Source organism: Falco rusticolus, chromosome 10 (genome assembly GCF_015220075.1).
Source record: "Falco rusticolus isolate bFalRus1 chromosome 10, bFalRus1.pri, whole genome shotgun sequence".
NCBI classification, from domain to species: Eukaryota; Metazoa; Chordata; class Aves; order Falconiformes; family Falconidae; genus Falco; species Falco rusticolus.
The window spans coordinates 18,869,486-18,888,985 of NC_051196.1; the positions used below are offsets into that span (position 1 = coordinate 18,869,486).

A 19,500-nucleotide genomic window follows, 5' to 3' on the forward strand; every position below is an offset into this window, starting at 1 on the left:
GCCGCCGCGGAGCCACCCCCCCGCCGCCGGAGGGGGGTGGCTGTTACCATAGCGACCGTGTCCCGGCATGCACTGGGGCGCGGAGGCTCGGGACTACAGCTCCCGGCGTGCCCCGCGGCGGCGGGCGGGCGGCAGCTCTGTTCGCGCGCTCCGGCCCGCCCGGCTCCCCAGCGCCCCCGCGCGGTGGCGGTGAGCGCTGCCCCTCCGGGGGGCCCGGGTAGCGGATGGGGCGGGGGGGGGGGGACCGCGGGGTGTGTGTGGGGGGGTGTCGGGGCCGGGGGAGCCGGAGGGCCAGGCGGGGGGGAGGGATTCCGTGGGTGGGGGGTCCTGGGGGGTCCTGGGGGTGGGGGAGCCGGGGGGCTTCCCTGGGGATGGGGGGAGCCCGGGGGGAGGGGGGATCCCCGGGGGAGGGGGGATAGAGGGCGTGGGGGATCCCGAGGGGACTGGGGGGGTCCCGGCGGGGGAGATCCCGGGGGTGGGGGACCAGGACTACCGGGGGATCCTGGGGGCTATTGGGGGGGATCCCGGAGGGTATTAGGGAGATCCCCGGGGACGGGGAATAGATGGGCTGGGGGGATCCCGGGGGGATCAGGGGATCCTGGCGGTGGGGGATACCGGGGGGACGGGGAATAGACGGGCTGGGGGATCCCGGGGGATCGGGGGATCCTGGCGGTGGGGGGATACTGGGGGGACGGGGAATAGACGGGCTGGGGGGATCCCCGGGGGACTGGGGGGATCCCAGGAAGATTGGGACGATCCTGGGGGTGAGCGGATTCCGGGGGTGGTGGAGCCGGGGGGAATCCTGGGGGGATTGAGGCGATCCTGGGGCTGGGGGATCGGGGCGGTGGGGGTCCTGGGGGCAGGAGGTATAGACGGGGTGAGGGACCACGGGGGACTGGGGGCACCCCTGGGGGTAGGGGAGCCGGGAGGATCGGGGCGATCCTGGGGGGCCTGGGGGATCCCAGCAGTGGGGGCATTCCGGGGGCCGAGGCGGGAGGGGGCCCATCGGGGGGGTCGCTGCCCCCCCACGGGTGTGAGGGGTGGGGGTCCCACGAGCCAGGGTGCTGGGGGGGCACCCAGGCCGGGGCAGTGGGGCAGGCTGGCTGTGGGCCCGGGCACGTGGCGGGCGGGGGGGGCAGGGGGTGTGGGGAGGCAGCAATGTCTGCACCCCCCCCAGCACCCCACTGCTGCCACTGGGGCGGGGGGGTGCCGGACCCCCCCGGGCAGGCCCGTGCCCTTGGGCAGGGTAGGCGCCATGTCCCACTGACGCCTGTCCTAAAGATAGCGGGGCGGCCGGCCAGCTCGGCAGGGTGGCCGGGGCAGCTGGGGGGGCCTTTCTGCCCGCTTGGGGGTCCCCAAAACCCATCGGGGGCACCCTGCTGCCTCCAGCCCATAGTGACGCTGCCAGCGCTGCTGCGGCACGGTGGGGGGCCAGCGGTGGAGACTCGGGGGTCCCTCACAGCTCCCACCAGCTGTCCCCCTCCCCACAGAGACCCCGGGGTTAGAGGCAGGAGCCAAGATGGGGGGCGCCGCGGGGCGCCGGGCCCTGCTGGCCGCGCTGCTGTGGGCCCCGTTCCTCGGCGGGGGGACGGGGGACCGGCTGGAGGACGGGCAGGCTGGTTTTCGGGCCCCCCCCGCCGCCGATGACCTGCTGTCGCGGCTGGGCCGAGCTGCCTGGGGGGGCCTGGAGGGCTGGCTGGGCCCCCAGCCCCTGCAGCTGCTGGCCGAGGTGAGGTCTCGGCAACCTCCCCCGCTGCCCCCCAGCCCTGGGCGGTGGGGACACGGGGGGGCTGCGTCCCATCCCCCTGCCGCCAACCCTTTTCCCTGCCGACACCGCTTCCCTCAGCCCTGTCTCTCCCGGCAGAGCCTTGCCGCCGCCGCCTGGGTCGTGTCCTCGGGGATCTCGGTGGCCCTGACCACGCTGGGCACCATCCTGGGGGATCTGCTGGCCGCCTCCGGCCTCGGCGGTGAGTTGGGGGGCCGGGGAGCGGCAACCGGGCTTGTGGGGGGGGAATCCAACCCCGGGGTGGGTTTGGCACCCAGCCCCGATGCCACCGTCGTGGCTGTGCTGCCGTGACACCTGCTACCCCCGCAGGGGACAGGCTGGTGCGTGCGGCAGCGCTGGGCCCCAGCGAGGTGCAGCGGGTGCTGCTGTGGGGGCTGACTGCCCTGGTGGCTTCCTGGGTGCTGTCACGGCTGCTGCGGCTGCTGCGGCCCGTGCTGCGCTGGGTGAAGCTCTGCTGCTTCCTGGGTGCCTTCCTCCACGTCGCGGCCTCCCCGGAGAGCCCCACGGTGCAGGCGGGGATGCTGCTGGCTCTCTGGGTGCTCTATGCCCTTCTGGGGTGCCTGGAGGGACCCCCCAGCCCCAGCCCCCAGCTGGATGCTGCCGTGCGCAGCCTGGAGTGGAAGGTGGAAGAGTTGCGGCGGCGGCAGAAGTGGGGGGGTCCCCGTAACCGGGAGGAGTGAGCTCCCCCAACCCTGCCCTGGGGGACAGCCTGTCCTGCTGCGCTGTCCCCAGCGTGCCTGTTGGCTTGGCTCTGTGCCCCCAAGCATGCGTCCTCCCTGCTGAACCCCCGCGCCCCTTCCTCTGCCCCCCACCGCTGCACCAGTTCTCCTTGGGGGCCCTGCTCCCATTAGCCCCCCAGCTTGGGAGCCCCCAGTCCCACTGCAGGCACAGGACCCCGCCCCCGCCCAGTGCAGCACCCCAATACTGGGGACGTGCTCCCCGCGCACACACCACGGTGCCTTCACACAAGCCAAGAGTGCCTTCCCCTGGCGAGGGGGTCCTCCTGTGGCCCCGGCAGCCCCCTGTGTCCCCCCCAGCCCCAAATCCAGGCCCACTATGGAGGGAGGAGAGCACCCCAGTCCCCACTCGCCTGGCCCAGTGGCTGTTGTGCCCGGCCAGCCGGCTCCGGCAGCGGCTTGACACACAGATGGGAACCTGCTCCCTGCTCCGGGCTCCCTTGGGGCCGGCGGCCAGGCCCTGCGCTGTCAGTCCTTGGGTTTTAAGCTGCTTTTTAAACTGTTTTGATATATGGTTCTGAATAAACACGGTTATATCCTAGCCTGGCTCAGCTGCTCTCCCCGCAGGGAAGGGGCACCGGGAGCAGGGGGAGCTCCCCATGGGAGCTGCCTGGCCCCCCATACCCCACTCGGGGTGGACAGGTGTGGGGGGCTCATTTCTGGGGCGCAGGGGTGGTGCCACACATGTCCATCTCTCTCTGTTTGCTGAGGCCGGCGCTGAGCACGGAGTAGGACAGGGGGTTTATCCGTGCCAGGATCCGTCCCCATCTGTCCCCATCGCCCCCCAGCCGTCCCCGCTGCCCTGTGCTGGCTGCCGTGCCTCCCGCTCGTGCCGTGCCCCCGGCTACGTCTGCCCTGCAGTCCCTCCCATGTCCCCAGTGCCCCCCAGTTGCCGTGATGTGGACGGGACAGGGAAGGATGAGCGTGAACCGGGCTGAGAGTCCCTGCTGGGGTGTCTCTCCCTGTGGGCTGTTCTGTCCGGCGCTGTGCCTGGGCATGGGGATGGGGGTGGGATAGGAGTGAGGATGGGGATGGGGAGCAGGAATGGAGAGCGGGGTGAGGATGGGGAGTGGGATGAGAATAGGGATGGGGAGCAGAATGGAGATGGGGATGGGGACTGAGATGGGAATGGGGATGGGGATGAGGATGGTGAGTGGGATAGGGAGTGGGATGGAGATGGGGATTGGGGGTAGGACAGGACGGGGAGTGAGCCAGGGAGCAGGGATGGGGATGGGGAGCAGGGTGGGAATGGAGATGTGGATGGGGATTGAGATGGAGATGGGGATGGGAATGGGGACAGGGATGGGGATTGAGATGGAGATGGGGATGGGAATGGAGAGTGGGGTGGAGATGAGGATGGGGATGGGGACGGTAATGAGGATGAGAAAGAGGATAGGGATGGGGATGGGGATGGGATGGGGATGGGGATGGGATGGAGTGGGGAGCGGGAGGGCAGGGCGCGGCGCTCGGCGCGGCACAGCCCGGGGCCGGGGCGGCTGTGGGAGCGGGGCGGGAACGGGGCCCGGCGCCGCGCGGGGCGGGCAGGGCCGGGGTTTAGGACCCGGCGGGACGAGGCGGCGCCGGTGCCGGTCCCGCCCCGGCCCCATTGTCTGGGCGCGGAGGCGGAGGGACGGGAGCGGCGGCCGCCGCTCGCACGGACGCGGCCATGGCCCCCGCACCGGCCCCGGGGCCCCGGCTGGCGCTGCTGGCCGCCGCCCTGCTCTGCGCCCCAGGTGAGTGCGGCCGCACCGGCACCGGCACCGGCACCGGCACCGGCACCGGCACCGGCACCGCCGGCAGACACGAGCCGGGCTCCACGCCCGCACGCGTCCCCCGTCCGAGGCGACCTGCCCCCCATTCCTGCGTTCGGGATCGCCGCGAGCTGCTCCCTCCGTCCCCGCGATCCCGAGGGGATCCGCTCCCCCGGCTCCCCCTCCACCCCCGCCATCCCGAGGGGATCCACTCCCCCGCGCACTCAGGACCTTCTCCGAGCCGGAGAAGAGCCGCTCGCCCTCCACCGCATGGGATCCCCCGAGATCAGGAGGGGATCCCCCAAGCACCGTGGGATCCGCTGTGATCTCGGGGGGATTGTGAGGGGATCTCCTCCCCATCCACGCGGGATCCTTACAGTCCGAGGGGATCCCCGACCCACGGGAACGCGTGATCTGCCTCAGTCCTCCCCCTGCTCACTGGGTCCCTGCGATCTGCCCGGGGAGCTGCTCCTTCCCATGCCCGCGGGGAGCTGTAGATCGGGTGGGATCTGTCCCTGACCAGTGGGTAAGCCCTGCCGGGATATCCCGGCGGGATCTGTTCCGTGCGCACGGGGATCCCTGTGGTCTGGCTGCCCTGATCCTGGATCCCACCCAGTGGGACCTGGCACCCACCGGGGAAGCGGGTGCCCACGCCGCCGGCACAGCTGGGCAGCCTGATGGGCACCGGGGTGCAGCCAGGCCGGGGGGATCCCCACTGCCCCCCACCGCTCAGCCCTGGGGTGCTGGGGTGACCCTGTCGGGGGGCTGGGGTGCCTGGGGATGCCGTGTCTCCCCCAGCCACCCACGGGGGTGGGCATGGAGACCCCCGCTTGGCACCCCAGGGGTGGCACACCACGTGGCCCCCGAGGCCGGTGACACAGCTCCTGTCCTGGCAGCGAGGGGTGACGGGGAACCCCCCGAGCCCGTGTACCTGCCGGCAGCCCTGGAGGTGCTCGGCGTGCCCGAGTACTACCGGCTGCAGCGGGCGGACCGGGACCTGCCCGCCAACGCCTCGCTGCGCGCCCGCACCGAGAGCTACCTGCTGCTGCGGCACGGCCCTGCGCAGCCCCTCGTCCAGGCCACCTACCCGCCCTTCAGCACCCGGCAGGTAACACGGCCCCCGCCGCCCCCACACCCCGGGGCAGCATGGCCCCCCGCCACCAGCCTCGTCTCTTTGCAGGAGGTGCCCGCCGAGACCCCCCTGGGAAAGGATGGCTCGGCAGCCTGGGCCATCCGTGCCGTCCCCCTCGAGAGCGCCGTGTCCCCGGCTGAGCCTGTTGCCCGTGTCCTCTTCCACCTGCAAGGTCCCGACTGGCTGCCTGGGGAGCGGGACCACCCTGGGGAGCGGGACCACCCTTGGGTGCGAGACCACCTTGGGGAGCGGGACCACCCGGGGGAGCGGGACCTGCCCTGCGTCACCCTCCATGCACACCACCGTGGCCGGGTGGCCCGTGGGACATGCCGCCTGCAGGTCAGTGCCACCCACCGAGGCTGGAACCCCCCTGGGGGTCCCCACTGCTCGGCCCCCAACCTGATCCAGGGTTCTGCTGCCCTCTCCAGACACCCCTGGGCGTCTGTGTGGTGGAGCTGGAGATCCCCCCACGCTGGTTCTCCCCGGCATCCCCCACCTCACGCAGCCGCCGCCGGGCAGCTGAGCCCCCCGGGCGCCCCGAGCCCCCCGAGCCGGCCGAGCTGCACTACAGCGTGGTGGGGCCGGGGGAGTGCGGACACGGCGGGGGCCGGGAGCGGAGCCGTGGTGGGGAGGCACCGCGGTACCTGGGCATGCTGGAGCTGCGGGCGGCCGAGCCGGCGCGGCGGCAGGAGGTACGGCTGGACGACAAGGTGCTGCTGCGGGTGCCTGACGCCACGCTGCGCCCAGGGCAGCGCTTCACTGCCACCCTCGCCCTGCGGCACAACTTCACCGCTGACCAGCTGACGCTCCGGTGAGACCCCCGGGTTGGGCAGGGGGCCCCCACGGAGGGTGGCACGTGCCAGGAGAGGGATGGCGTGTGATGGGGATCTGCTGGTAGGATCAAGGCGAAGAAGGGGCTGCAGGTGGTGGCGGCCCGCCCTGGGGCCCCCGCTGCCTGGACCGCCCAGCTGGAGCGCAGCCGGGGCCCCAAGCACTCGACGGCCGTGGTGACATGCCGGCGGAGCGGGGATGCTCGCGGCAGCTGGAGGTAGGGAGCGGTATGGCACCCTGGCTCCTAGGGACCCCCAGTATGGGAGGGGGCTTCTGCATGGGGACTCAGTGCAGCCCAGTAGTGCCCAGTCCAAGCAAGGGGGACCAGCATGGCAGTCCCCATCCCAGTGTGGCCCAGCTGGAGCAGGGAGACCTGTGCATTGCACCTCTCCCATCCCAGTATGGCCCAGTCGCAGCAGGGGCACCTGTGCATTGCACCGCTTCCATGCCAGTGTGGCCCAGCTGGAGCAGGGGGACCTGTGCATTGCACCTCTCCCATCCCAGTATGGCCCAGTCGCAGCAGGGGCACCTGTATGCATTGCACCGCTTCCATCCCAGTATGGCCCAGTGGGGGAGCTGGAGGACACAGGGCAGCCCTGACCCCCATGTGGTGGCACAGGGTGGCCGACTCCTCCACATTCCTGTACCTGGACCTGGCGGTGGAGAATGGGACGGGGGGGCTGGCACCGGCGCGGCCCCTCACCTGGCAGGTGGAGTACCCCGGCCAGGACCCCGAGGCCCAGAAGGACAAACTAGTGTGGGAGATCCAGGTGTCGGAGCGGGATGTCCGTGCCCTCGTCCCCCTGGTACAGGTGGGTGCCCCCTACCCTGGCCCCCACCCCTGACCCCATGAGGCCACGTGCTCAGCCCCACTCTGCCCCACAGGAGCTGGAGATCCTGAACACAGCCCCACTGACGGGGGTCCCCCGTGCCGTGCCGGTGAAGCTGGTGGCGGTGGAGGCAGGCGGCGGCGTGACTGAGCTCACCGAGCCCCCGGGCTGCGAGTCGGCCGACAAGCAGGTGCTGCAGGTGAGTGGGGCTCCCAGTGCCCCCCCGGCATCCCCTCCGCTGCCCAGGCACTGCCCGCTCCCCCTGCCCCTCTGCGTGTCCCCCTACCAGGTCTCAGATGCCTGTGACACGGTGTTCGTGGGGGGCAAGGAGAGCCGGGGGGCACGGGGGGCACGGGTGGACTTCTGGTCCCGGCGCTTGCATGCCTCGCTGCGCTTCACCGTCTGGGCACCGCTGCTGCCCCTGCGTGTCCAGCTGGGCGACACCGCGCTGGAGCAAGTGCGGGGCTGGCGCCTGCCTGGTGGCCCCGAGAGGTGAGCCCAGCACCCGGGGGGGACCCTGCCACCACCCCCTGCTGTGCTGAGCCCCATGGGTGTTAGAGGGTACATCCCCACCCCGCTGAGCCCTGTGGCACTTGTGACATGTGCTCTTGCCCCACTGAGCCCCATGGCACCCGTGAGATGCACCCTTGTCCCACTGAACTCCATGGTGCTTGGGGTGGGCACTCCAGCCCCGCTGAGCCCCCACACACTCGTGGCACATCCCGATGTCCCGGTGTCCCCACTACCTGCAGTGCCGCGGCAGAGGCAGAGGAGCCCGGGGAGGAGGCTGAGCGGCGGGCACGGGGCTGCCGGCCCCAGTACCAGCGGACGGCGGTGAAGGTCCTGGCGCACTTTGTGGCCCACCCACTCGATGGTGGCCGTCACCTCACTTACCTGCCTGGTCCTGACTGGCTCCTGGATGTCACCCACCTGGTGGCCAGCCAGACCCGGGTGCAGGACCCCCGCGTGGCTTCACTGGAGGGGGGCACCGTGGTGGTCGGCCGAGAGCCTGGGGTCACTTCTGTGGAGGTAGGCTTGGGGGCTTGTCTTTTGTGGGGGCTGGAGGGGGTCCTGGGGGTGGACAGAGGGAGGTGGGGGCCTGCAGGGGGGGGCTGGCAGTGGAGGGAGGGAGATGGGGTGGTGGAAGGGGTCCTGGCAGTTGAAAGAGGGAGACGGAAGGCTAGAGGGGGTGCTGGGGCTGGAGGGAGGAAGATGGGGTGGTGGAGGGGTTCCTGGGGGAGGAGGGAGGGAAACGGGGGGCTGGAGGGGGTTCTGGGGATGGAGGGAGGGAAATGGGAGGCTGGAGGGGGTCCCAGGGGGAGCTGAGGGACGCAGGGGCTGGGGGACCAGGGCGGGGGTGGCAGAAGATGGGGGCACAGCGGCGGTAAGCCTGGGTGCTCAGCAGGTACCCCCCATGCCCCCAGGTCCGCTCCCCGCTCTCGGACTCCATCCTGGGGGAGCAGATGCTGGTGGTGTCGGAGGAGAAGGTGACGGTGACAGAGCTGCGCGCCCAGGTGGTGTCGGGGCTGTCCCTGATGCTGCGGGCAGAGCCAGGCCACCCCAGTGTGGTCACCACCACCGTCCAGGGGACGGTCACCCTGCGTGCCCCGAAGCAGGTGAGAGGGGTGGGGGGCTGATCCTGGGTGCCAGGGTGCCCTGTCCCCCCACCCCGGTGCCATCCCACCCGGCATCCCTGGCAGGAGGCGACGCTGTCCGTCTGGCTGTCCTTCTCTGACCGCACGCTGGCCCCTCTGGAGCTGTACGGCTGGCAGGACATGGCCTTGACCGTGACCTCGCTGGACCCTGCCGTGGCCACCGTGGGGGGCTCGCCCAGTGTCCCCGCCACCCGCCCGTGGGTGGTGGCTGAGGGGCCGGGGCGGGGGTCTCTGCTGCAGCTCAGCCTGCATCCCCCCGACGCCTGCCGCCGGGGCCGGCACCGGGCAGCCGCACTGGCCACCGGCACCGCCTGGCTCGAGGTGGGAGCCAGCCGGCGTGCACCTACCCCCGGTAGCCCCTGGCCCCGCGGTGGCCACCCCCGGCCCAGCTCGCCCTTCCCGCGGGCCGAGGGGGCCATGTCGGGGGAGGCAGTGACAGCAGCCAGCGAGCCGCGGCAGAGGGACCCCGCAGGGGTGGGACCTGCCTCCACCAAGCTCCAGGGCCTGGGGTCTTCCTCAGAGGAGGAGGAGGAAGGCTACGGCCACGACCGCGCGGGCAGGGAGGAAGAGGAGGAGGATGAGATGGTGAAGGCTCCCGAGCGGGTGACGGACCTGGAGATTGGCATGTACGTCCTGCTGGCTGTCTTCTGCCTGGCCATCTTCATCTTCCTCGTCAACTGCATCTTCTTTGTCCTGCGGTACCAGCAGAAGGAGCTGCCGGATGCCGGCACGGCCCCCTCAGCCCCCCAGCCCCACAACTGGGTCTGGCTGGGCACCGACCAGGAGGAGCTGAGCCGGCAGCTGGATCGCCGGCAGCCTGAGCCCCCGGCCCCCGAGGCGGGCACTGAGGCCGGGCGCTGCTGCTGCGGGGTGCCCCCGGGCCCTGCACCCGGCTCTGAAGCAGGGGGTCCCCCCCCTGGCACACCGACACCCGGGGCTCCCCTGCCCCGCAAGGAAGGGGGCACGCTGGGGGGCGGCCGGAGGAAGCGGGTGGAATTTGTCACCTTTGCGCCTGCCCGGGTCCCCGAGGAGCCCCCCCTGCCCGCCCCCAATGTCCAGTCCATCCTGGTGGCCAGCGAGGACGACATCCGCTGGGTGTGTGAGGACATGGGGCTGCGGGACCCCGAGGAGCTCAGGAGCTACATGGAGAGGATCCGGGGCAGCTCCTGACCCCGGGGGGGCAGCCCCTGGCCCCCCAGCCCGGGCAAACCAGTAAGGGACCGACCTCCTCCCCATGCCGCCCTGGGGGACACACACACATCCCCCCTTTTCCCTGCCTGGCAGCGGGCTGTGCTGCTCCTGGGGACCACTGCCCATCCCTTCTGGTGGCCTGAACCCCAAGCCCTGGTCACCCAAGGGACCAGCCCCAGGTGCCCGCCGGGGGGGTCTCCCCCTTCCTTGGGGTGCACAGCAGCACCCCTCACCTCAGTGGCCTCGGGGAGGAAGCCGGGGTGCCCTTACTGCTTTGGGTCTCATTGCGACATTGTGTTCATAGTGATGATGATGATGATGATAATGATGAGTCCTGTGGTCTGATCCCGGGGAGGGTCCCATGCCCCCCACCCCACCTGTGCCATGAGGAGGAGGGGGGTACGCGCCTTCCCCCCTCCTTCACCCTGGCCACGCATCCGTTTTGTACGACTGGCATTTTCTACCTGTAACGCCCTGGGAAGGGGCTGCTGTGAGGGGCTGTTATTTATGGAAGATTTTTAATTCTGACATTGTTACAAAAATAAAATATTTAAAAAAGACAGGCAGCCCCTGTGCCGTGCTGTCTGCCCCCGCTGCCGGGTACTGGCAGGTCACATCCTGCCACTGTCCCAGGGCAGGGGCAGCAGGGATGGGGAGGATGGTGCGGTGCTGGGGCACCACCATGGTGCTGCTGGCAAGAAGCAGCTCTGCCAGGCACGGCTCAGCCCGCTGGGCTCCTGGGAATGGGCTCGTGCCCTTGGCATTGGCTCCACGTGGGAATAAATGTGGGAGATGGTCATGGGAAGGGCTCGGGGGCCAGTTCTGCACTGGCCCAGGTGGGGTGACCTAGGGGCAAGGGACCTCCTTCGTCCCTGTCCTGCCATGGGGAAGGGGCTGCTGCCTTCCTCCTCCTCTGCCTGCCCAGCCCGAGCACCCAGGACCAGCCCATCTCTGCCTGGCAACCCCAAGCTCCAGCAGTGTCTCTCCTCCATGGAAAACCACAAGGATTTCCACACCTTCAGCCCCCCAGTCTGTCCCAGTGGTCTGGGGACCGCCCCAAAATGCCCTGGGTGATAGCAGGGGACACCCCCCCTCTGCCACCCTGCTTGTGGCAGGCTGCCCATGCTGAGCTGGCACCCACCAACCTTCCCCTTCCCTCTGCCCCACACTGGGGCTTGAGCCATTCCCCCAGCTCCCCCAAACCCATGGGGCCACCAAGATGGGGTGACCGCTCTGGCTGCCTGGGGTCCTGGCCCCCCTGCCCTGCTGGCGCTGGGACCAGCATCCCTGTTCCCAGGGAAGGGGGGGTGGCAGCGCCTGGTGATCCAGGCAAAAAGCAGGCAGGTGACCGACTGGATCCCTGCCGGCAAGAAGTAGTTATCCATGTGGCAGCTGGGGATGCTCCCTGTCAGCGTTAGGGTGGTCAGAGCTGGGGCTAGCCCTCAGGACACCCCCATGTCCCCCACCCAATCCCCACTGGCCACAAAGGCACCCCAAGCAGGAGGTGACACTCCTGTCCCCATGCCAGCACTCACTGTAGTCCCCTGGGCAGCACATCTCGCAGGCTGGCAGCAAGAGGAGGGTCAAGCAGCCCCAACGCCAGCGGTGAGCCCAGCCTGGAGACAAGAAGAAAGCCATGACAGCTCCTTTCATGCACTCAGGGCCCCCAGTGCAGGCAAACTCCGGGCATGCAGGAAAGTGGAGAGAGCACGGGAAAAACACAAACCCTTTGGGGTTCCTCCACCAACTCCAACTGCCGCAGCGAGGGGCTGCGGTGGCTGCCCTGGGACCAGGGAGGAGCAGGCACCGCTCACCAGGGATGCTGGCAAGGAGCTCGCTGATGCTGATGAGCAGGTACCAGAGGACCTGCCACCAGACGGGCAGTGTGGCAGCCGGGTAGCGGTCCTTGCCAGTGGGCTGTGGCACTGCCTGGTAGCGCTGCACATACTGCAGCCTCTCCCGCTCCAGGACACCTGCGGGATGCGGGCAGGGTGCTGAGTGCCCGCCGAGCTCTTGCTGGTGGCAGCCTCCCACCCCAGCTTGGGTCCTACCTGCCATGAGGATGGAGGTGAGGCCGAAGAACATGCCCAGGGCCATCCGCTAGAGCGCTGAGCGCAGCAGCCTCTGCCTGGCTAGGAAGGGGTTGATGAAGTGGTCCTTCAGGAGCACCAAGGCCACCAAGACTACCACGTTGGCCAGGAGCAGCCAGGCATCTGGGAACTGCGGGGCAGAGGCAGGTCAGGCACCAGCCCCCACCCACAGCAGGCAGCTCAGCATCTCATGGGACACCCTGGCTCCCACCCCAGCCCCCACACATCAAGTCCATGGAGCTGCCAGCCTCATCCCTCCGGACCACCACGGCTCTCAGCCTTGGCTCTCCACCACCACCTCAACCCCTCTCCGGGCTGTCCCTCTTACCGTGTGGGTGCCCCACGTTCCTGTCCCTCCCTGGCTCCCTGTTCCCTGTTCCTGCTGAACAGACATGTATGACAGCTCAGAAGCAAAAATCCCTGTCAGCCTCCGTGGCTTCTTGACAAAGCTTTCTGCACGCACCCCCCCTTACTCAGGAGGCTTTGCTCACCCGCCCAGCACAGCTCTGCTGGGTCCTCGCACCAAAGCCCCTCGCTGAGGCTGGGGTCTCCCCCTGCTATAGGGGTGTCAGAGCTCCAAGTGTGCTGGGGGATGTTGTGCACCCACCAGCTCCCACCAGAGCCTCCCAGGGCCACCATAAAGCATCCTTCAGCTCTTCCATGTCCTTGCACCCCCTCCTGCACAAACAAGCCCCTCCAGGCTCCCTGGCACAGGGGAAGACCCCAAAGGCAGAGCTCCCCAGCCCATGGCCACAGCTCCTGGCATTCCCACGGCCCCCAGCATCCCCATGGCTCCTGGCAACCCCATGGCCCCCTGCATCCCAACAGTCCCCAGCCATCAGGCATCCCCACCTGACAGAGGGATGAGCTCTCCGGGACTGGGGGGCCCTGATGAGCTCTGTGATAACCAGCAGCTGGGCAAGGGAAGAGCCGGGTGGCAGATCTTGGAGTCACCATGAGTCGTCCTCTGCAGCTCCCTTGTGCCACGGGGTGGAGCAGGGTGTGAAGGACCCTCCAGCAGACAGCACCAAAAAGCACCGGCCATGTCACACCTGCCTGTGGTGTCGCAAGCACCCTCCTGCCCACCTCAGCCCCAGAAAATGGAGGAAAAGGAGGGCGCCCCACGCTCTGCTCCATCACCCATGGAGGACCCGGAGCTTGGGGGAGCCTGAGCCCCACCACGCCACCAGAGATGCTGTACCAAACCGGTGACACAGTGGCATGCCAGGAGCAGAAAATCATGGCTCCTGCAAGACCCATGTCCCCCAGGTGCTGAGTGTGACCCAGGTGGGACCACCGGGTCCCCATGGCTCCCATCACCCCGAGGGATGCCGCAGGCACGTGGTGTGGTCCCTGAGCAGAACCCACCTCCACCGGACCCCCCGCTTCCTCCCCACAAGTGTGCAGGATGGAGCCACCCCATCACGCTCCTCCGCCCCACAGTGCTGAGCTGGCTTCCTGCAGCCCTCGACCACAAACTGGGAACAGAAGGCACATGAGCAGCAGGCAGCAGACGGGGCCACAGCCGAACCATGTCCCCAGGCCACTGAGAGAGGACAGGACCACCCGCCCCCTGGCTCCCCAAGTGCCATGGGGCTGCCCCACAGCCACTGAGCAGGATGGAGGGGCTCTGCCTGCTCTTGGTGACTCTCTCCGCCGCAGCGCCCGGACACGGTACGCCAATATCCCCACCCTGTCCTTCCCTGTTCCTCTTAGTGTGCCGGGACCCCAGGGTGATGGCTCTGCTGATGTCCGAGCCGGGTCCCTGCTGCCTCCCCGGGGCAGGGGGTGTTGGTGGGTGCAGAGGGGTGTTACCAGCGGTGGTTCAGCACCGAGCGAGGATGCTCCGCGGGCAGCTCTGCAAAGTTGAGCTCTTTGCCTTCCTGAGGTGCTTGACGCTCCTTGATGTGCCCAGTGGGAGCGAGAGAAGGGTGTCCCTGCTTGGGGGGCGGTGACTCTGCGGACCCTAAAAGGGCTCTCGGGGCCACCCTTCCCATCAGCTCCCACCCCGGCCCTGTGGGAACCGGGTAATGCTCTCCTGGTTTTGGCAAGCAGGAGCCAGAACTCACCCTGTCTGCTGGTGTCACCAGCATCATCGCCCTGGGATGGCTTCTGGGGACGATACTACCTGCTCGCCCCGGCCCGGCAGGGTCTAGAGTGTTTTCACACCTGAAATGGCTGCCTCGGTGCCTCTACTCAACTGAGGGACGGTCGCCATTGCCTTCATTTCCGCTGACGGCTCCTTCCTGCACCTTTGCCGGTGCCTGCCTTGGGCTCAAGGCACGGTGCCCAGCAGGACTGCGGGGCGGCTCTTCCTTGCTGCACCCCTGCTCCCACACTCATCCCTTACCTTTTCCTTTAACATTTTTAACACCAAGCCAGAGCCCAGCAGTTAGGGCAATGGTTTCCCATGGAGCCCACCGGGACGCCCACTCGACGCGCCCCACCAGTGGGGTTTTGGTGGCAGTGATGGCGAGCGCAGCTCATCTCACCCCGGGGGGCAAATCCTTCCTCCCGGAGGAGCCCAACAGTGGATTTTTCCGGTGATAACGGCGGGGGCTCGGTTACAGCTGTGTGTTGAGGCAAAGGGATGGGAAAGAGGAGACAGGGAGGATGGGATGGAGCCCTGCACCCAAAATGGTGCCGTGCCCTCAGGGTGGCTGGGGAGAGGGAAAAGCCTAAAACGAGACCGCGGCGGCGGCAGCATCCGCTCACCGGAGGCACAGACTCGCAGGGGTCCGGGCTGGGGGTGCAGGCAGGCAGGTACGGGCAGCGGGCAGACCCTCTCTGTCGGCAGGGGCAGCGAGCTGGAAGGCAGCGGTGTCGGCAGCCCAGGCACGTAATGGCACCCCACACTTCAGCATTCCCCCCGGTGAGTGTGCCCCAGTACCGCCATGCTACGGCCACCTTCTGCCTCCCCCAGCCTGCGAGCAGACCCCACGCCAGGACTTGGCCCCGGGGCATGTTGCCCACCCAAGAAGGGCTGACGTAAGGACACAGGGACTGATTTTTAGGGGTGCAAGAGAGATGCGGCCAGGGCTCAAGGGGGCTCCCCACAGTGCCGCCCATTTTGTGGCAGCCTGGGGAGCCATTTTGGAAATCCTTCTCCGGAGCAGCATCACTCTTCAGGCAACTGGGACGCACATTCCTGCACCCTCTTCATCTGTCCCCTGCCCTCCCCATGGCTATGAGCGGGGGTGGCAGGAGAGCCATGTCCCTCTGGTTTGCCATCTGTGAGCCACAGAGTGCCCAGAGGCTGGCACAGGAGCGGCAAGGCGCTCCGGCACGCCGGCACAGTCAAACCGTCTGCTCCTCGCTGCGTCCCCATGCTTTGCCAGGAGAGTCAGGGCTGAGCCAAAAAAAAAAGGGGGGGTGTGGGGGGGGTGGCCCCCCGATACCCATTGGCCTCACTCCTGCTTTCGCCTTGGTGTCTGCCAGCTCTCAGCAGGGCTCTGGGTGTGTGTCCATCTGGTGGCACATCTGTCTGTCCTACAGCCATCAGCCCCACCATGCCACCTCTTTCCCTGCTCAGGGGGGCCGGTCAGCCCCGGAGGAGGGTCCCAGCAGGCTCAGCCCCTCATACCCTCTGCCCCTTCCTCCTTGCAGACCCCACGGAGCCGATGGAACCTCGCAGCACCCCAGCAGGCAGGGCGGCTGGAAACACCTCAGTGGCACCAGGTGAGCACAGAGGGCTCCTTGCACCCATGTTTCGGTGAGGAGTGGGGAACCCGGGGGTGATGGCATGCCATGGAGCCAACAGTGGCATGGGGGACAGTGCCAGGGACACCGCTACCCCTGTCCCCTGTGCCTCGCCAGCTCTTGGCATGCTGCGGCTAGCCGGCGGCCAGAGCCGGTGCGAGGGCCGGGTAGAGATGGAGCAGGCAGGTGCCTGGGGCACGGTGTGCGACGACGCCTGGGACTTGGCCGACGCTGACGTTGTGTGCCGGCAACTGCGCTGCGGCTGGGCTGTGCGCACCCATGACGGTGCTGCCTTCGGCCGGGGCACTGGACCCATCCTGCGGGACGAGGTGCGCTGCAAGGGACACGAGGAGCATCTCTGGGACTGCCCGGCTGAGCTGGAGCATGACTGCAGCCACAAGGAAGATGCTGGTGTGGTGTGTTCAGGTGGGTTTGGTGTGTGCTGGGTCCAGCAGCCATCGGGCAGGGTCTGGGCTCTGGTGCAGGCAGGGTGCAGGCAGCGCACCCCCAGCTCTGCTCTCTGCCCACAGAGCACCAGGAGTGGCGGCTCTCCGGGGGCCGGGACGGCTGCGCCGGCCGGGTTGAGGTCTTTTTCCGTGGTACATGGAGCACAGTGTGTGACAGCACGTGGTACGAGCTGGAGGCCAGCGTGCTGTGCCACACACTGGGCTGCGGGGAGCCCCTCCGGCAGCTCGCCTTTGGCCACACGCTGCCCGGCAGGATGCTCTACCAGTGCGAGAGCCAGCAGCCCTCGCTGGCCCACTGCCAGTGGACCTACAACAAATCGGCTCCATGCCACCAGTCCCAAGCGGCTGGCGTGGTCTGTAATGGTATGAGATCCCCCCTTACCTGGCCCTGTGGTTGTGGGGGGCTGCCTGCTTGCTTGTGGCCACGGGGGTCCCCTGTGGATGAGCTGCAAGCCAGCTTCTTCTGTCCCTTCCTGCCAGGCTCCCAGGGCTTGCAGCCACCAACCCCAATGGCCACGGTGACACCAACCAACGTCACGCTCCTGCACGGTGAGTGTCCTGCAGACCTGGGTCTGGGGGGGCTGCAGGGAGTACCCAGTTTGCCCTCCTTACCTGGAGGAAGGATGCCTCAGGTGTCATGAGCTGTGTCTGTTCTCTGTCTCAGCTGAGGAAGGCTCCCTGGCTGTGGGGACACAGTCCCCTCTGCACATGCCCCTCTTCATCCTCTGCCTGGTTCTGGCAGCACTGCTGCTGCTCACCGTGCTGGCCTTCACTGCCACCCTGCTGAGGGTGAGGAAGAGGAGCGGTAAGGCACCCCTGTGGGGGTATGGTGGGTCCTGGCCAGGGAGGGGGTGACACTGCCAGCCCAGCTAGGGCCACCCCACACCCAGAGCTCAGCCCAGCTGTGGGAGCAGGGCTGGCTGTGCCATGGAGCAGCTGAATGGGTCACCCCCCTTGTCCACGCAGCCCACACCATGTCCTCCCACGGGCTAGCCGGTCCGGTCCTGGTGACCCACAGCACCCAGAACCCCAGTGCGCCCTCGGGGACCTCCAATGACTACAGGGACATGCCTCCCAGCCTTCCCAAAGGACCAGGTAGGTCTGGCAGATGAACTGCCCCCCTGGGGGCTGTAGGGCAGGAGATCATGGCTGTAGATGTCTGCCCCATCCCCATCTCACCCCCAGACGCACCAGACCCAGCCCCTCCCACTGCCAAGGACTCCGACTCTGACTCTGACTACGAACACTATGACTTCAGCAGCAACCCGCCCGTGGCCCTTTCCACTTTCTACAGTGAGCATCCCACCCAGCCCTGGGACACCTGCCGCCCTGCCCTGGGTGCCCCCGCTGATGCCCCTTCCCTGCCCTCCCCGCAGACTCACTGCGCCAGCAGCCCAGCGAGCAGCTGCTCCCGATGATGCCCAGCCAGAACGGGATGGAGCCGTTCCCTGCGGAGGGTATGGCATGGAGGTGCCTGTCCCTCTGTCCTGCAGCACTGGCTGTCTGTCCCATGGGTGGGCGAGTGGCTGTCCTGCAGCCCGGGGCTAACGGGAGCCCTGTGCCCCGCAGTGCCGGCCAGGCTGGGCCCCCCATCCTGTGGCAGGGGGAGCAGCTCCTCCACCTCCTCCTCCTCATCCACCGAGCCCTACTGCAATGACAGTGTGCCCCCCCAGCATGCCTGGGCCTGCCCCCCACCCGCTGCCGACAGCACCTGCCAGCACGCAACACCCACCACCCATGACTACAGCAACTACCCCAGCACAGGTGGGCACTGCCGTGGGCTCCGTAGTCCCAGCAATCGGAGCAGGGATGGAGACAGTGGCAGGGATGGAGAGACCCCAAGGACAGGAGCAAGGGATGGAGAGACCCCAGGGATGAGGAACAGGGATGGAGAGACCCCAGGGATGGGGAACAGGGATGGAGAGACCCCAGGGATGGGGAACAGGGAAGGGGACAGTCCTAGGGATGGAATGGTACTGAGGGACCCCAAGGGATGGGAGCAGGGGTGGAGGATGCCAGTAAGAGACCCTGTTTCCCCCAGCTCACCAAGCAACAGCCTGTGCACCCACCCCAGTGCTCTCCCCACCCTGGGTACCTGTGTCTCCAGCAGACCCTGAGCCCACCGACAGCTCCAGTACCTCCTCGGGGGAGTGGTATGAGAATGTGCAGGACACGGAACCACCGGGAGACCTGTCCTCAGACCCCAGTGAGGACCCCACACTGACAGGGCAGGAGTGGGGTGGCACTGGGGGCTGCAGGGCTCCCCTGCCCCTGCAGCACCCTCCTCCTGCACCCTGCCCGCCTGCCTGATGGGTGTTCTCCTTTGCAGACTGGCCAGCTCCATTTTTGCCCTTAGGGGGACACATGCAGGACCCCAGCTGCTCTGAGGGCAGTGACTACGATGACATCCAGGGCTCTGCCTACTGAGGCTGCCTGAGCGCCACAGACAGAGGGTCATGGCAGGGGACACTTGGCCATGCGGCCATGGACTTGCCATGCCGCCGCCGTCTCCTCTGTGCCAGCACCGGTCCCAGTGGATGCTCGGTGCAGGTGAGATGTGCCGGGCTGTATGCTGCAATTAAAAGCTTTTCCCAGTGGGCCACCGTGTCCCTCAGCCATACAGGTTGCTGGTCACCAGCCCCACAGTAGGGGAGCTCCCAAGGGCTCTCCCAGCTGCCCAGCAAGGGATAAGTGACCCAGAGGTGTCCCTTCCTGCAGTCCCCTGACAGGCTGGTCACAGCCATGGTGAGCAGCATCGTCTGCACCAGCCACAGGTCCCGGCAGCCAGATCTTCTGTCCCCAGCCCACGGCAGTGTCCTGTGGCACTGGGGGTGGTGCTCAGCCCCTAGGGCTGGCCCTGCAGGGGACGTGGGGTGCTGCCCCACAGCCATCCCTGCCACTGCATGGCAACACAGCGATGGATACACACACACCCCCAAGTTTCCCCACACCCCACCGGGCCACGGTCCTCCCCATCCCAGGGACACACTGGCCACTGTGCCAGTAATCCCCGGTGTGGGGGCTCGAGGGATGCTCATGGGGAAGGCACTGGGATCCCATCCCAAGTACACTGGCTGGTGCTGTGTGGCAGTGCTGTGTGGTCCTGGTCCCTTCTCACCCCAGCCCAGGGCTGTGGGGCAGATACCAAGCCAGGAAGTGGGACATAGCCAGCTTCCAGCCCAGGGTGGATTTGTCCCCCTCACCCAGAGCTCAGGTGGTGGGATACAGCCCCTGAGGGGAGGATACCCCCCTCCAGCATCCCATGGTCCACCTGAGCGAAGCGGCATCACCCTGTGCCAGGCACAGCTTGAGAACAGAGACACTGGTGGGC

At 68.1% G+C, this 19,500-nt stretch overlaps 3 protein-coding genes across 4 annotated transcripts; all 3 read left to right on the forward strand.

Moving 5' to 3' along the window:
• The first annotated feature begins 58 nt into the window (after positions 1–58).
• On the forward strand, positions 59–3,064 carry TMEM109 (transmembrane protein 109). Of its 2 annotated transcripts, none has more exons than XM_037402576.1 (4): positions 59–189; positions 1,491–1,729; positions 1,865–1,967; positions 2,096–3,064. In XM_037402576.1, exons 2-4 carry the CDS (start codon positions 1,520–1,522, stop codon positions 2,464–2,466), a joined length of 684 nt encoding a protein of 227 aa, XP_037258473.1. In that variant the 5' UTR covers positions 59–189; positions 1,491–1,519; the 3' UTR covers positions 2,467–3,064. The 2 variants fall into 2 exon arrangements, with proteins under 2 accessions (XP_037258473.1, XP_037258474.1); XM_037402577.1 differs by lacking the exon at positions 59–189 and adding an exon at positions 717–764.
• Positions 3,065–4,047: 983 nt separating this feature from the next.
• Positions 4,048–10,465, forward strand: TMEM132A (transmembrane protein 132A). The gene is made up of 11 exons (XM_037402574.1): positions 4,048–4,256; positions 5,171–5,382; positions 5,455–5,745; positions 5,835–6,217; positions 6,305–6,454; positions 6,857–7,049; positions 7,123–7,266; positions 7,357–7,559; positions 7,820–8,096; positions 8,492–8,683; positions 8,768–10,465. The coding sequence occupies exons 1-11, from the start codon at positions 4,190–4,192 to the stop codon at positions 9,890–9,892; spliced, it is 3,237 nt and encodes a 1,078-aa protein (XP_037258471.1). The 5' UTR covers positions 4,048–4,189; the 3' UTR covers positions 9,893–10,465.
• A 5,149-nt stretch (positions 10,466–15,614) lies between these two features.
• Positions 15,615–18,748, forward strand: CD6 (CD6 molecule). The gene is made up of 11 exons (XM_037401783.1): positions 15,615–15,681; positions 15,820–16,128; positions 16,233–16,532; positions 16,650–16,718; positions 16,834–16,974; positions 17,136–17,264; positions 17,364–17,462; positions 17,546–17,626; positions 17,739–17,933; positions 18,211–18,375; positions 18,499–18,748. The coding sequence occupies exons 1-11, from the start codon at positions 15,624–15,626 to the stop codon at positions 18,594–18,596; spliced, it is 1,644 nt and encodes a 547-aa protein (XP_037257680.1). The 5' UTR covers positions 15,615–15,623; the 3' UTR covers positions 18,597–18,748.
• Positions 18,749–19,500: the final 752 nt, after the last annotated feature.